The sequence below is a fragment of the Phoca vitulina genome, unplaced genomic scaffold (assembly GCF_004348235.1).
Source record: "Phoca vitulina isolate PV1807 unplaced genomic scaffold, GSC_HSeal_1.0 scaffold41, whole genome shotgun sequence".
Classification (NCBI taxonomy): Eukaryota; Metazoa; Chordata; class Mammalia; order Carnivora; family Phocidae; genus Phoca; species Phoca vitulina.
In genome coordinates this window covers 16,250,976-16,265,554 of record NW_022589744.1, presented here as the reverse complement: position 1 = coordinate 16,265,554, position 14,579 = coordinate 16,250,976, and the positions used below count along the sequence as shown (strand labels likewise).

Genomic DNA, 14,579 nt, shown 5'->3' with positions numbered 1-14,579 from the left:
ATCCCGGGGTGGCACCCAATCCCCAGAGACGACCTGGTGGCGACTGTCACACGTGGCGGTGGTCAGAAGGCCCCAGGCCGAGGTCTTCCTGCAGCAGGCAAGGAGCCTGGGCTGTGGCGTGGTGCAAGGGGAACGGGGGACCGTGTGACCAGTTGCAGACAAGGGGTGTCGTCAGCTCCCCGTTACGCTTGCACGTCTGTGTGCACGCGGGCCCGTTCTGTCCTCTCCCCGCCGTTCCCGCCCCGCCGGCCGTAAGCCAAGCTGGCAGCGGCTGGGCTTCTGACCTCGGGCTCCGGCATCTAAGGGAGCGCGTGGCTGCTTGTGCCGTGGCTGAATGACGTCAGATTTTGCTCCTGGCTTTACTGGGAAGCTAAGTCCGACGCACTGTGGTGGGTTTGCACTGGGTGGGCGGACGCCGCGCACGGCGGACCCGAGCCACAGGGGACGTCTCGCTCGCGGTTCGGAGGACAGACGTGAAGCAGAAGGACAATGCGGTGCCTGAGGTGGTCACAGCTGACATCCCTCCATCAGAGCTAACATCACCGGCGGTGAGACGAGCTGACGGCGTGCTGAGACACGGCGCCCTTCCCTGGCACCCCTGACAGAGACATGCAGCCCCTCACCACGAGGGAACACTGCGCAAGGCCCAGCTGACAGGCGTTCTACAAAAGAACTGACCTCCAGGCTCCAGAAATGCCAAGGTCATAAAGGTCAAGGAAAGACTGAGGAGTGTTCTGGGGAGAGGGAGACGAGAGAGACGGGCCATCCCAAACCACAGGTGAGCCTGGACTGGACCCTTTCGCTACCTGTTCAGGCAAGAGGAGTGAGTGACCTGCAGGGATGTGCCGAGCCGTGGACAGTCCTCCCAGGACGCTGTGGGGGCAGGGTCTCAGGCCACGTGCTCTCACTGCAAACACAAAGCAACTGGACGCCAGGAACCTGGGGAGGTGATGGATGTGTTTATGACCTTGATTGTAGGGATGGTTTCACAGGGGTTTCCCTACGCCCTAACTCCTCCAATTGTATACATTTAATCTGTGCAGTTCAGTGTTGCTAAAAAGAAAACCACAGGCCCAGGGGCACCTGGGTGGCTCAGTTGGTGAAACATCTGCCTTCGGCTCAGGTCATGATCCTGGGGTCCTGGGATCGAGTCCCACATCGGGCTCCCTGCTCTGTGGGGAGCCTGTTTCTCCCTCTGCTTGTGCGCTCTCTCTCTGACGAATAAATAAATAAAATCTTAAAAAAGAAAGAAAGAACAAAAGGAAGGAAGAAAGGAAGAAAGAAAAAGAAAACCAGAGGCCCAGGGGCGCCTGGGTGGCTCAGTCGTTAAGCGTCTGCCTTCGGCTCAGGTCATGATCCCAGGGTCCTGGGATCGAGCCCCGCATCGGCCTCCCTGCTCTGCAGGAAGCCTGCTTCTCCCTCTCCCACTCCCCCTGCTTGTGTCCCCTCTCTCGCTATGTCTCTCTCTGTCAAATAAATAAATGAAATCTTTAAAAAAAAGAAAAAAAGGAGGGCGCCTGGGTGGCTCAGTTGGTTAAGCGTCTGCCTTCGGCTCAGGTCATGATCCTGGAGTCCCTGGATCGAGTCCCACATCGGGCTCCCTGCTCGGCAGGGAGTCTGCTTCTCCCTCTGACCCTCCCCCCTCTCATGTGCTTGCTCTCTCTCATTCTCTCTCTCTCAAATAAATAAATTAAAAAAAAAAAACTTTAAAAAAAAAAAAAAAAAGAAAAAAAGGAAACCAGAGGCCCAAACCGTAGTCACTCATATCAGGGACCTTTGAACCAGTCAACCTGGCAATGTCCCGGTCAGCACTCGGAAGTGTCTATTTCCCTTAGGAGAGCCACCTTGCCTGGAGCAAGGCATCCTTTGCTAATAATTTCCTTTTTCCTAGTCCCTCTCTTCCTTTAAAAACCTCTCCTTTTCTGCCGCTCAATGGAGTTCCTCTCTACTTGCTAGATGGGAAGATGCCTAATCCACAAATTGATTGAAAAAGCCAATTAGATCTTTAAAATTTACTCAGTTGAATGTTTGTTGACACTGTCTATCAATTATACCTCGATGAAACCGTTCTTTTTAAAAAGAACATCACTGGGAAAATTTATGAGACCTGAATGGGAGCTGAGGACACATGGTGGGGATTCGTGGTGTTAGTCTCCTGGCTAGTGTGTGTGCGTGCATGTGCATGCGTGTGCATGTGCACACGCGTGTGTGTGTGCGCGTGGGCTTGTGCAGGATAATGTCTGTGTTTGAAGGAAGCAGACATGAGGCTACTTGGGGGTGATGGGTGCTAGTTTTACTCTCAAATGGCGCGGTGGGGAAGTTTGTAGCATCCTTGCAATTCCGAATTATTTCAAAATAAGAATTATCTGTAGCATTTGAACTGTGTCTGGAACACGGTGGCGGCCTTGGAGGGATGGAGCACACGGTGTGGTGCTTTGATTTGGGGTGTGGTGGGTTAATGGAAGCAGGGAGGCGTTTTTAACTTGTGGGTGTTTGGGAGAACACTCCCCAGAGGGCCTTCTGTGAGATCAGGCAAGGGCGGGCGGGGGGGGGCGGGGCTTGGGGCTGGAAGCCAGCTGCCAGGGCTCTGGGAGGGGTGGGAGCAGGTGTACTCCATCCTGGGGATCTTGGATGAGACCTGCGGGTCCCATTGTAAACGAGGGCTCAGCCCTACGCCGCCCCAACGTGCTTCCCAGGCAGGGCTCCAGCGCGCGTTCTGGGGGCCTCGCTGTGCACAGGACTGTTCCGCCCCCCCAGCCGGCACCCTGAGTCCCTCTTGGGAAAGGATTTCTAACAAGTGTCTGGGAAGAAAGCCAGATTGCATGTGCTGTGCCATGCCCAGGGCAAGGATTTCCTCCATTTTACTCCCTGATGATTCACGAGGTCAAGGACATGCCCAGAGGGCAAGCCCACCTGGGCCTCCGGGAGCCGAGGAGGTGTCAGAGAGGCAGGATGCGCTTTAGGACAGGAGCCTCTCTTCCCAGGACCACACCTGGGGTCCGGCCAGGCCTGAGTGAGGGAGAGGCGGCAAGGGCCCCGTGTGTCAGGGTCACACCTGGAGGGCCTGGTGGAGGGGTCATGTGCCTGAACTCCGGACCTCCGGACAGTGGCTTTGGTCCTGCGAGGCCTGTGATACAGGACTGGAAGGCACTCGGGACATCCCCTTGGACTCATCCCCAGGAGCAGACTCACCATCAGAATCCACGGGCATCAGTGGCACGAAGGAGAAGTCCACAGTGAGTCCTTTGCCACTGCGAAGAGTCCACCGATCTGTGCTGAGATGAAGTTCCAAAAGGGGGAGGGAAGGGAACCAAAAGGGGACAGCTGGGGAAGGAGAGGACCCCCCACCCCAGAGCCACCCCTGAGAGGGAATGAGAGCACCTCAGGGCAGCCACACCTGTGGACAGGGCTGAGCACTGTGCTTGGAGGCCCGAGGGACAGGAGTCCTGGGCTGGCCAGGGCACATGAGGAAGACTCTGGAGCTGCCGTGGTCCCCAGACTGGGGCCATGGTGGAGTAGGGTCAGCGGGGTAGGAGACCAGCCTCAAGCCCAGTGTGTCTTTGCTATCATGCAGGGTCCAGCTCCAGGCCATCTGTCCCCAGCCAGCCAAGAAGCGGCATGCCCCCCAGTCCAGGGTTTATTTTTATTTCCCTTTCCAAAATTCAGGGTGGAATTTTTGGCCAGCACCTTTGGGTTGTGGTGAGGAGGGTAGCAGATCCCTGTGAACAAGGAAACAGAAGCTGCCGTGATGCCCCACCCCTGCCCTGTGCCCCCAGCCTCCCTTCCTCGACGCCCCCAGAACAGCCTGCCCTGGGCCTTTAAAACCTCCGTGCCCTCCTCTTCCACTGGACAGAGGCTCACAGTCAGCCATGCAGCTGAATTCCAGTGGCCTGCAGGCCCTGGTGGCAGGGGCAGGGAAAGGTGGGTGCGAGCAGGGCAGCTGAGGGTGTGGGAGGGGCCGAGGTGGAGAGTAAGGTGGGGCCCGAAGCCTCACAGGCCTGTGTTGGGGTCTGTGAGTCCCTCCATGCACATCACAGACCACCCCGCCAGCAATTATCCCCTCACTGCACCCCCGACAGCCCCTGGACCTAAGCCTAGGCTGATGTCCACCACCCAGCAGGCTGCACTGGGACAGGACATTGGCCACTCCCTGGGCAGTGCAAGACCCCCTGCCCCCAGACGGTGGCCCTCAGGTTCAGAGATCCAGCCAGGGCCTCTTCCCTGGGCCCAGGGGGAAGGAGCTACTCTCTGGGGGCCTCCCTTGGCCAGATCCTGGCTGGCCAAGCCTCTGACTCAGACCACCACTTACCCCCTGGTGTCCATTCTCTGCCCAGCACCCTCTCACTGCTCTTTCCCGAGCAGAAGGGGATGCAGCCTCGGTCCTCAGCCTTGACCCAGATGTACTGGGCCATCTGCTCACCCGGTGCACCCCTGCAGGGATCGGGAGAGACACTGTGAAGGCCCTGCATGCCCTGGGAGCCGGAGTGATAGCCGTGAGCCGCACCAACACTGACCTGGTCAGCCTCTCCAAGGAGGTGGGGCACGCAGCCCTGCTGTGGCCCAAGCCTGCCCCCCACACCCTCTGGGTGCCTCATGAGCCTGCTGGGAGTACCTCCTTGATCACTGACCAATGCCTCTCCACAGTGCCCCGGGATAGAGACCGTGTGTGTGGACTGGGGTGACTGGGAGGCCACAGAGCAGGCACTGGGCAATGTGGGCCCTGTGGATCTGCTGGTGAACAATGTTGCCATGCTGCTGAAGCAGCCCTTCCTGGAGGCCACCAAAGAGGTCTTCGACAGGTGGGGAGCAGGAGAGCAAGTAGACTGGGGAGGGGTTGCTGAGGACGTGGGGCAGATGTGGCCACGGACCATCTGATTGTCTGCCTTCCCCCAGGACCTTCAGTGTGAACCTGCGCTCCATGATCCAGGTATCCCAGGTGAGGCAGTGGGAGGCAGTGATGACAAGGCCCCGGTGGGAGTGCGGTGGAGTCAGGCTGCCCCTCTCTTGGCTTCTAGATCGTGGCCCAGGGCATGATCCACCAAGGAGTGCCTGGCTCCATGGTCAGTGTCTCCAGCATGGTGGCCCATGTCTCCTTTCCCAACCTAGCTGTCTACAGCGAGTCCCTCTGCCAGCCTGCACCACCCATTCCATGCAGGAGATGCTGGGCTCCGGGGCTTAGCCTCTGTGCAAAGGAGGCTGAATCCCTAAGGGGTCCTCAGGGCTGTCTGCCCTCCACAGGCTGCACCAAAGGCACAATGACCATACTCACCAAAGTCATGGCCGCAGAGCTGGGGCCATACAAGGTGGGCATGGGAGGGGGGCCCTGGGGAACAGGGGTGGGGGTCACAGAAGGTGGGGTGCAGGCAGGGCTTGGGGCTGGCAATGGTAACGGGCAGCAGAGGGCATGGGAGAGGCCTGAGGATTACCCAAGGCTCTGGGCAGTGGGGTCAGTGATGGACCGAACACAGAAAGCAAGTTCTGCAGGTGTGTGGGGGGGTGCGCAGAGGCTGTGGGGGCGGGGCTCATATGCCTGCTGAGGCCCACTTCCACCCCTGGGCCCTGGATCCGGGTAAACTCCGTGAACCCCAAGGTGGTGCCGACGGCCATGAGCCAGAAGGTCTTGACGGACCCCGAGTTAGCCCGGAAGCTGAAGGAGCGGCACCCGCTGCAGAAGTTTGCAGGTCAGCGGGGCTGCGGGGAGCGGCCGGGGCGCGCCGCTCTGACCCCGCCTGCCTCCCCCCCCCGCCTGGCCCCCGCCGCTCCCCGCAGAGATGGAGGACGTGGTCAACAGCATCCTCTTCCTGCTCAGCGACCGCAGCGCCCCCACCAGCGGCTCGGGCATCCTCGTGGACGCCGGGTACCTGGCCTCCTAGAGCGTCCCGCGCTGGCGAGCCCGGGGGGTGGGGGAGAGGGGCGGTGCTCGGCCCACCGGGCCCCGCCCCACGCCCGGACCACGCCTCCACCCCAACATCCGGCTCCGCCCAACGCCCGGCCACGCCTTCACGCCCGAGGCCCCTTCACCCTGCCGGCCGCACCAGCCACTCTCCCGTCCAGACTCCGTATCTGGTCACGCTCCCCATCCGCACCCGCGCTGCCGGGAAACCCCCTGTCGCCGCCCCCCAACTGTGTCCTCCGCTGTGCTGGTTGGATTTGCCTAAATAAATGGCGGCCATTCTCCTGGATCCAGTGCGTGCCATGGTTTTGGAGGGGTAGCCGCGAGGCCGGGGAGGGGAAATCAGGGATGGGGGGCACACATTTCACTTTCCATGAAGTGAGGGGGCAGATCCTAGAGCCAGCCGGACTCCACCGCCGACCCTGGCTTGTGGCTGAAGGGCAGCGACTTGTTTACACAGAGGAGATTCTTGTTGTCCGTGCCCCTCCCCCAAGAGGCCAGAGGCCAGGGGCCGGAGGGCAGCCTACAGCCACCTTCCCTCCCTGAAGGCTCTGGCCCCGCCCTTCAGCCCCGCCCCGCAGCTGCGACCACCGCGGGTCAGAGAGGTTAGGGGTCTGGGGTCTGGACTAACGTGGGCCATCCCTCGGGAAGATGGGGCGGAGCTCTCAGCCCGGCGGTGAGGGGGCGGGGTGCTGGACCAATCGAGTTTATCCAGCCCAGTGGGATCCAGTTCCACCTCCAGGCACACCTCCCTCACAAGAGCACTCCCGGGAAGGCGGCCCGAGCTGGGCAGGGGTCCACAGCTGCTGCCCTGCCTTGTGTCTGGCCCGAGGCCAGGCACAGGAGCTCTGCGGGTCCTGCCGGGCTCAGCTGCGACCGTCCCAGCCGAGTCCCCACAGGGCACCTGGGGGGTGATGAGGCCTGAGGTGGTCACTCAGCTAGACTGGAAAAGCCTCCAACCCTGAGCAAGGACGCAAGGGATGAGGGGCTGGGGTGGGGTCCTACAGGCAATGGTTCCCCTGGGCTGGGAGAGCACAGGGTGGGGGCGGGGAGAGCTGAGGGCATTTCCGGCCAACCTGCAGGGCCTCCCACAGCAAGGTTTGTGCCAGAGCTGGCCCACTGAGGATCCCGGGACAGGTTAGAGAATTTGGACACTGTTCTGGGGGCAAAGGAAAGCCACAGAAGGGATCTAAGCAGACGTGCCTTTCAGGAAGGACTTTCAGGTGGGGGGCTACTCTTCCCTTGGCCTCTGGCAGGCGGAGGGCAGGGTTTCAGCGGCAGCCAGGGGGTGGGCACTTCAGGACCAGGCTTGGTGGGAAGGACTCACTTGGCTGTTCTCCAGGGGCTTCTCAGATCTGTGCTTCGGGCTGCCCTGGGTACCCTCTCCTCCAGCCAGTCCACTCCTCCGGGCCCAAAGCCCCAGTGACCCAGAGGCCCTGCAACCACCGATTCCCTACTCTTGGCCATAGAAGGTACTCCAGGCAGTTCTAGGCTTTCTCACCATGACCCACTAAACAAATCAGCTTTTATGGGGGCAGTGCACACATCTATCTCATATATATCAGTGAATGACCCCAAAGCCTCAGGAAGCAATGCTTGCCCTTGCTGGCCACTGTGCACCTCGATGACCCCAATCTCTTCTTATCCTACTCGAGTTTCGTAAAGTGCCGGTGGTCTCAAGTGGGCGGGCCTGGATGATACTGGGGTTCAGCTCCCTTCAAGGTTAAAGTGGACCTTTGTGGCGTTGGCTTCTTCAGGCTTACTTAGTTGTCCAAACTCTCCCTTCGGGCCCTCCAGGTGAGCCCGCCTGAGCCGATCCCGGGTCGGGGGTGGGGAGGAGGCATGCAATCCTTTTCACCAAACTTTCCTTTTCAGAAACAAAACAAGAAATGTCAGCACTCCGTCCTCCATTTCACATGTAGCTACACGTTCTTTCCGGCATTAACTACCACATCTGCTTTTTTGTAACAGCCCTGGCAGGGCAGAAAAATGCTCGCGGAGGCTGCTAAACGATTTCACGCCCGGTTGACTGGCCGCCCCTGCCGCGCCCACTCCCTTCGGCGAGTCTCCCCACTAAGGGGGGGGGGGCTATTTTAACGTCCCCGCCCCCAGCCCGGACACCGGCCTGTGATTGGTCGCCCCGCGCCCCGCCCCGCCCCGCGCCCTCCCACCTGCAGTGTTGTCGCCGCCGAGCGCTGGGACCGAACGCTAACCATGGAGCTGGGGCTCGCGGGCCGCCGGGCGCTCGTCACTGGGGCGGGCAAAGGTGGGCCTGAGGGGGGACAGCGGGCGGCCAGGGTCCGGGGGTGGCCGTCGGGCGGGGGCGTGCGCCACACTGAGCCGCGCTCCCCGCAGGCATCGGGCGCGGCACTGTCCAGGCGCTGCACGCGGCGGGTGTGCAGGTGGTGGCCGTGAGCCGGACCCGGGCCGACCTGGACAGCCTGGTCCGCGAGGTAGGCGCCACCCAGCCCCGTCCAGCGGGCGGCGGGAGGCAGGCGGGGCGGCGGGGAAGTTGGGCCCGGACGCGCAGGCGCCAGGCGCTGGGGCTGACCAAGGACCCTCAGCAAGCCCTCCCAGGGCGCTCGGCCTTCATGAGCGGCCCAGTGTCCGGAAAAACGGCGACACCCGCTGGGCTTGGAAGGAGGCAGAAATGGCTGCTTTTGCAGGCTTGGGGCCTGAGGCGCTAGGGTGCAGGAAGTGGACTGGCCAGAGGCTGGGCCAGCCTCCAGGTCCCTAAGCCCTGAAATGCCCAGGGGCCCAGGGGCCGTGTTAGTTCCTCTAACACCTCCTTCAGCAGCCCGGGATTCTGAACCCCAAGAAGGGAGCTGGACCCTCTGGGATCTCTAATCCCTCCCCGTGTCAGTCTGAAAGGTCTCATGTGGCGGAGGCCCAGCTGTGCCCCTCCTTGGGCATGGAGCCTCTATGGTAGCTGTGCCCCCCCACCCCCATACACACAGTGCCCTGGGGTGGAACCCGTGTGTGTGGACCTGGGTGACTGGGAGGCCACGGAGCGGGCACTGGGCAACGTGGGCCCTGTGGACCTGCTGGTGAACAACGCTGGCGTGGCGCTGCTGCAGCCCTTCCTGGAGGTCACCAAGGAGGCGTATGACACGTGAGCCGGCCAGGGTGGAGGAACCCTAGGGCAAGGGCTGCCCCCTGCAGCAGCAGCCCCAGTCCCTGACCAGGTGTCTCCACCTGCCTCCAGGTCCTTCAACGTGAACCTACGGGCTGTCCTCCAAGTATCCCAGGTGAGCTGCCTTCAGGCCAGGAGTGGGCATGGTGGGTGACTAGTTCTGCATGATGCTCCCTCTGCAATTCCAGATCGTGGCCAGGGGCTTAATAGCTCGGGGAGCCCCGGGCTCCATCGTGAACGTCTCCAGCCAGGCCTCACAGCGTGCGATAACTAACCACAGCGTCTACTGTGAGTAAGCCCCGGCTACACCCTGGCCCCGACCCCACTGACCCCCAAGCCTGCAGCCAGCTCAGGCTCGAGGCATGCCTCTCCTCACAGGCTCCACCAAGGGTGCCATGGACATGCTGACCAAGGCGATGGCTCTGGAGCTTGGGCCACACAAGGTGAGCCCCACTGGGGTGCCTCCCATCACCCAGCCCACCTGCCCTGGGCACCTAGCCTGCCTTGCTGACCTCCTGCCTGTTCTGGTGTAGATCCGCGTGAACGCGGTGAACCCCACAGTGGTGATGACACCCATGGGCCAGGCCAATTGGAGCAACCCCCAAAAGGCCAAGACCATGCTGGATCGAATCCCACTTGGCAGGTTTGCTGGTGAGTCAGGCAGGAGCCCAATGGGGAGTTGCACCAGGAGTCCCTGTACCTGCCTCGATGAGGAGTGGGAGGGAAGGGTGAAGGGCAGCCCCCTTCACCTAATACCCTGCCCGCAGAGGTGGAGAACGTGGTGGACATCATCCTTTTCCTGCTGAGTGACCGGAGCAGCATGACCACGGGTTCCACTGTGCCAGTGGATGGGGGCTTCCTGGCTTCCTGAGTCTCTCCTCCTGACATGCCCCTGCTCCATGCTGAGCCCACCCCCATCCCCCATCTCTCCAATAAACATGATTCTTCTGCCTAGCCTGCACACTATTTCTAGGCGGTTGGCAAGTGGCCAGAGATGCAGAGCCCAGTGCTGCGTGTGGGAATGAGTCCCAGGTAGGCAGTCACCATTCAACTCACATCCCAGGCCAGGTGGCCGGCTGGCTCCCATGCCTGAGATTGTCAGACCTGGCCAAGTCCCTGACAGGGCCTGGGAGGTAGGACCTTCCAGAAGGCCAGCTCCTAAGCATGGTGATGCGTTTGACCAAGGATGGCCTTTGGCCCTGTCCAGAGGCCTTCGGGGTGGAAGCCCCAGAGTTTGTAACTACCAGCTCTGTGGATGTAGTCCTGCCATAAATGTTGGTTGATACTCGTCAAAGTTGATGAGGTAGACAAAAGGGAAACGAGAAAGATGGATATTGGAGCTTCGCTAATTTGTCAATGATCTGAAAGACTTCTTTGCTGAGTCAGATGATAGTTTTCAAATACGGAAAGAACATTTTCTCACCTTTTTTGAGTTATTCACAAAGTACTGAGTGCACAAGACATGGAGCATGTGAGTTTAATCTGCATTTCTCCGTTGCTTGAAGTCTCAACAATGAATAGTAAATCAAGTCCCCGAGTAGAAGTTTCCTGTTCCCACGGCGTAGACTCCCACCCATTTGGTATCATTGAGGGCAGAGTTGGGGACAGATGCACGCTCTCCCACCTTTTTTTTTTAAGATTGGTTGATTCTTAGAGACACAGAGCATGCAAGTGGGGGGGGGGAGAGGGAGAGAGAGCATCTCAAGCAGACTCACTGCTGAGCGCAGAGCTGACAGCACAGGGCTAGACAACAGGGCTCGAGATCACGACCTGAGCCAAAACCAAGAGTCAGAAGATCAACCGACTGAGCCCCCCAGGTGCCCCGAGGTCTCCCACCTTTATGTTGCATCCTCACCACACAGACACGGCGGGCATAAATAACCCCCAAAACATAGGTGTACTGTGTACAAAAACAATTAGGGGTGTTTGGAGTATTTGTTGATTTTGTTTTTAATGTAGCTAACTGTAAGTTTATACAGTTATTAATAAAGGCTGTTGAGCAGCTGCCTAGCAAAATTCCCGAAAATCCGGCAGTTGGCTCTTCAGAGTTAGCTCGGGCCTGTTCTGCACACCACGGGGAGGCAGAGGGTTCTAATCACGTGTCTGCCTGGAGTGTGCCCTGTGGCCTCGGGTGAAGTCCGAGCTCCTGGACTGTGGTCCCGGGGCCCTCCCAGGCTGACCCCTGCCTCGCCTCCCACGATTTCTGACTTCAGCGGTGACGGGCTCCCCCCACTGCTGCCTCCTCTCCTCTCCTCTCCGAACCATGCTTGACCTCCACGCTTTCGTCTACACTAGACGCCTTTCCTCCTGACCACTTCTCTTCCTGAGTACTCGGCTCGGTGTCCCCCAGCCCTGGGGGGTGGGGGGAGCTCCGGGGGAGGCTGCTGGCACAGTCCTGCCAGGGGCTACACAGGGCTCGGTGGGCCTTGACCACAGGCTGTCCCCTCACCACACTGGGAGCTGCCTGACCAAAGCCCACCTCACCCCCCTGGGTGTGCCCCTCTCAGAGGCCTGAAGTCAGTACGATGGGGGCTTTTCTTCACCCCAAAGGGGCTGCATGCCCTTACTCCCACTTTGGTCTGGGTCCCATCCTTTGGGGACTGACACAGCTGAGCAAGGTCTTTTTCTCCTTTTGCCCAGCATGTGGGGTCAAGCTCATCCCTCTGTACTCTCTATGGGGGAGGTCAGGGGCAAAGCACCCCAGGCCAGAGAGACAAGTACCCAGACAGGTAGGAGATGTTGGCGGAGAATGTTTATTGTATAAAAGAAGTAAGGGCTACCCCTTCCTGGGGCGCATGAACAGGACCCACCCCCCCAACCTCCCCCATCAGGAAGCCCAGCCGGGGGCTGCCCTGGACCCGCCCCTGCAGCCCGAGGGAGACCCTGCTCCCTTCCAGCCTCCTGTGGGGTCCAGGTAAAGCTGGAGCTGTGCCCCCAGAAAAAGGAGACAGAGCAGACAAGACTCCACTGCCCCAGCCCTGTCCCCAGGAGGGGTGGCCTCGTCCCCATGCTTCTACCCCCTCCCCACCCACACCACTCCCCCACGGCAGACTCAGGGACACCAAACATCTCAACACGACAGCAAACACGGGTCGGGCGGGGCTGCTCCTCTCGAAGCAGGCTCTAGAAGACTGTGCACTTCTTCCCCGGCTTTTTCACGGGCGGTGGACAGAGCACAGCCCGGATGGCCTCGTCGAACACGGTCTTCAGGCCCCGCTGAGTGAGGGCTGAGCACTCCAGGTACTTGACGGACCCTGGGGGCGGAGAGGGCGGGGGCTGCTGAGGGTGGGAGTCCGCGAGGGAGGGGGCGGGGAGGGTGGGGGGGGAGTGCAAGGAGGGGGTCAGCACGGGTGGGGCCCTCCAGAGCATGCCTCCCGCCCCTTCTTTCCTGCCCCCACCTGAAGGCCCCGCAGTGCCCACTCACCGATCTCGCGGGCCATGGCCAGGCCCTGGGGGTAGGTGATAGGTGCCAGCTTCTTGTCCCGAAGCCGCTCGATGGTGTCCTTGTCGTCACGGAGGTCCAGCTTGGTGCCCACCAGGAGGATGGGCGTGTGGGGGCAGTGGTGCCGCACCTCTGGGTACCACTGTGGGGACGGAGGCTCTGACCCCGACACCTGGGGGCTTCCCCCACAGCCACGCCCACAGCAGGCCATGGCTCCCAAGGGCCCCTTCATCTCAGTCCCTGGATCCACACTGAGCCCTTCCTGCTTCAGGAAGCGGGCAGTGGGCTTGGTGGGGAAACAACCAAGGACAAAAATACGTACCTGGAAGGTTCGTATCGGCCCCCCCTGCTCTGAGAGCCTCGCTCACCACCCCTACCCCACCTCTGCCCCTTCATCACTCCCCCGGGTCACCTTCAGATCCAAGCAAAACAGGGATCTCCTCTGCCTCTAAAGGACAAGTGACCTAAGGTCTTCAGGCAACACACCCCTGCCCTGCCGGGGAAAGTCCTCTGGACGCCCCCCTCTCCTACAGACAGGCCCTCCCGGCAGCACTGCCCTACCTTGGCTCGAACATTCTCAAAGGATGCTGGGCTCACCAGGGAGAAGCAGATCAGAAAGACATCCTTGGGAGAAAGGGTGAGGGGGCCCAGGTGGGAGTGGTCAAGGACCTCCAAATGGCCCCTGTCCCTCCACACACACACGAGGACCTCAAGGACCCCACCCAAGCCACCCAGCTCCTGGGGCCGGCCCTGCTGTCACCTACAGTTTGGGGATAGGAGAGCGGCCTCAGCCGGTCATAGTCCTCCTGCCCGGCGGTATCCCACAGCCCCAGGTTGACCGGCTTCCCGTCCACCATCACGTTGGCAGAGTAATTGTCGAAACTGCCAGGCAGAGCACGACTGTCGGTCCAGATCTTGGGCTCTCAGGCCCGCACAGAACCTGAGCTTTGGCAGCACCCTGGCCCCACCCCAGAAGCCCAGACCAGGGCCACCTGGGCCTGACCCCGACGCCCAGGGGAGCCCTGAGATGGGCTAGCTCCAGACCCGCCCACCCGGAGCGCTCACACGGTGGGGATGTACTCTCCCGGGAAGGCGTTGGTCGTGTAGCTGATCAGCAAGCAGGTCTTCCCCACGGCGCTGCGGACAGAGGGCGAGCCCACGTTGCTCCCGGGCCAAGCCTCAGCCCTCTGCCCAGCAAGGGCAGCCCCCTCCCAAGGGCCCACAGGCGGAGACAGGGGTCCCAGCCCAGCAGAGCTGCAGGCGGGCCTCCAGAGGGTAGGGCGGGGCGAGCCGGCTCAGAGATCCCGGCACCCCGGCGAGGGCGGGACCCGCGCAGGGCTCAGGCCAGGTGAGAGGCCGGGCCCCACCCACCAGGAGGCCAGGCGGCGGTCCGGGCAGCATCAGGTGGGCCTGGGCGGCAGGCCTGCGCCCGGCGGCCAGCCGGGACCCCGCCCCGGTGCGCCCTCCCGCTCCTGCCCGGCCCCAGGGCGCGCGCCGCACGGGCGTCGGGGCGTGAGGGCCGCCCCGCCCGGCCCCGAGCCGGTACCCCGCCCCGCCGCCCCGGAGCCGTGCGCTCAGCCCGGGCAGGGTCCCCGGGGCCGCCCCCGCCCAGCCCGCGGCCTCCGCGCCGCGCACTCACCCGTCGCCGACCACCACGCACTTGATGGCCTGCATGGGCGCGGGCCGGGCGGGCGCGGCCGCGAGCCGAGCTGCGGAGAAATGCCCGGCGCCGCAGCGGCCGCGGACCCGAGCCGAGCGCCGAGCCGAGCGGCCGGAGACAGCCGAGCGCCGCCGAGCGCCGGGCGCGGAGACAGCCGAGCGCGGCCGGCGGGGGGCGCGGGGGGCGCGGGCCCGCCCCGAACCCGGCACTCGCCGTTCCGGGAGAACTCTGCTGAGGGGTGGGGACACGGCGACCCCCAGCCAGTCCCCAAGCCCCGGCGGGCTCCCCCCAGCGCCCCCGGGATCCAAGCCACGGGCCAGGGCGCAGCGCGGGCAGGTGACTCCCACCCCCACCAGGCCGTGCGTGGGGTGGTCTCTGCTTGTGGCTTCTTCTAGGGAGGGCGCGCCCGGGGCCCACTGCCAGAGGGGATGAGACCCCCCCCCACCGCCCC

At 62.2% G+C, this 14,579-nt stretch overlaps 3 protein-coding genes across 6 annotated transcripts; 2 read left to right on the top strand and 1 right to left on the bottom strand.

Annotated features, from left to right (window-relative positions):
• Positions 1-3,869: 3,869 nt before the first annotated feature.
• LOC116648006 (carbonyl reductase [NADPH] 2-like) lies at positions 3,870-5,873 on the top strand. Of its 2 annotated transcripts, none has more exons than XM_032429756.1 (8): positions 3,870-3,921; positions 4,438-4,535; positions 4,645-4,799; positions 4,894-4,936; positions 5,016-5,115; positions 5,239-5,302; positions 5,563-5,681; positions 5,770-5,873. In XM_032429756.1, the coding sequence occupies exons 1-8, from the start codon at positions 3,870-3,872 to the stop codon at positions 5,871-5,873; spliced, it is 735 nt and encodes a 244-aa protein (XP_032285647.1). The 2 variants fall into 2 exon arrangements, with proteins under 2 accessions (XP_032285647.1, XP_032285649.1); XM_032429758.1 differs by having other exon boundaries at positions 3,870-3,925; positions 4,448-4,535.
• Positions 5,874-8,062: 2,189 nt separating this feature from the next.
• Positions 8,063-10,685, top strand: DCXR (dicarbonyl and L-xylulose reductase). 2 transcript variants are annotated; one of them, XM_032429559.1, is made up of 8 exons: positions 8,063-8,159; positions 8,249-8,346; positions 8,971-9,005; positions 9,099-9,141; positions 9,215-9,314; positions 9,405-9,469; positions 9,560-9,677; positions 9,794-10,685. In XM_032429559.1, exons 1-8 carry the CDS (start codon positions 8,108-8,110, stop codon positions 9,895-9,897), a joined length of 615 nt encoding a protein of 204 aa, XP_032285450.1. In that variant the 5' UTR covers positions 8,063-8,107; the 3' UTR covers positions 9,898-10,685. The 2 variants fall into 2 exon arrangements, with proteins under 2 accessions (XP_032285450.1, XP_032285449.1); XM_032429558.1 differs by having other exon boundaries at positions 8,108-8,159; positions 8,851-9,005.
• A 1,082-nt stretch (positions 10,686-11,767) lies between these two features.
• On the bottom strand, positions 11,768-14,225 carry RAC3 (Rac family small GTPase 3). 2 transcript variants are annotated; one of them, XM_032429554.1, is made up of 6 exons: positions 14,108-14,225; positions 13,534-13,605; positions 13,233-13,350; positions 13,030-13,092; positions 12,447-12,610; positions 11,768-12,280 (listed from the first exon to the last, which is right to left on the bottom strand). In XM_032429554.1, the coding sequence occupies exons 1-6, from the start codon at positions 14,140-14,142 to the stop codon at positions 12,097-12,099; spliced, it is 636 nt and encodes a 211-aa protein (XP_032285445.1). In that variant the 5' UTR covers positions 14,143-14,225; the 3' UTR covers positions 11,768-12,096. The 2 variants fall into 2 exon arrangements, with proteins under 2 accessions (XP_032285445.1, XP_032285444.1); XM_032429553.1 differs by having other exon boundaries at positions 12,451-12,610.
• Between the last annotated feature and the right edge of the window lie 354 nt (positions 14,226-14,579).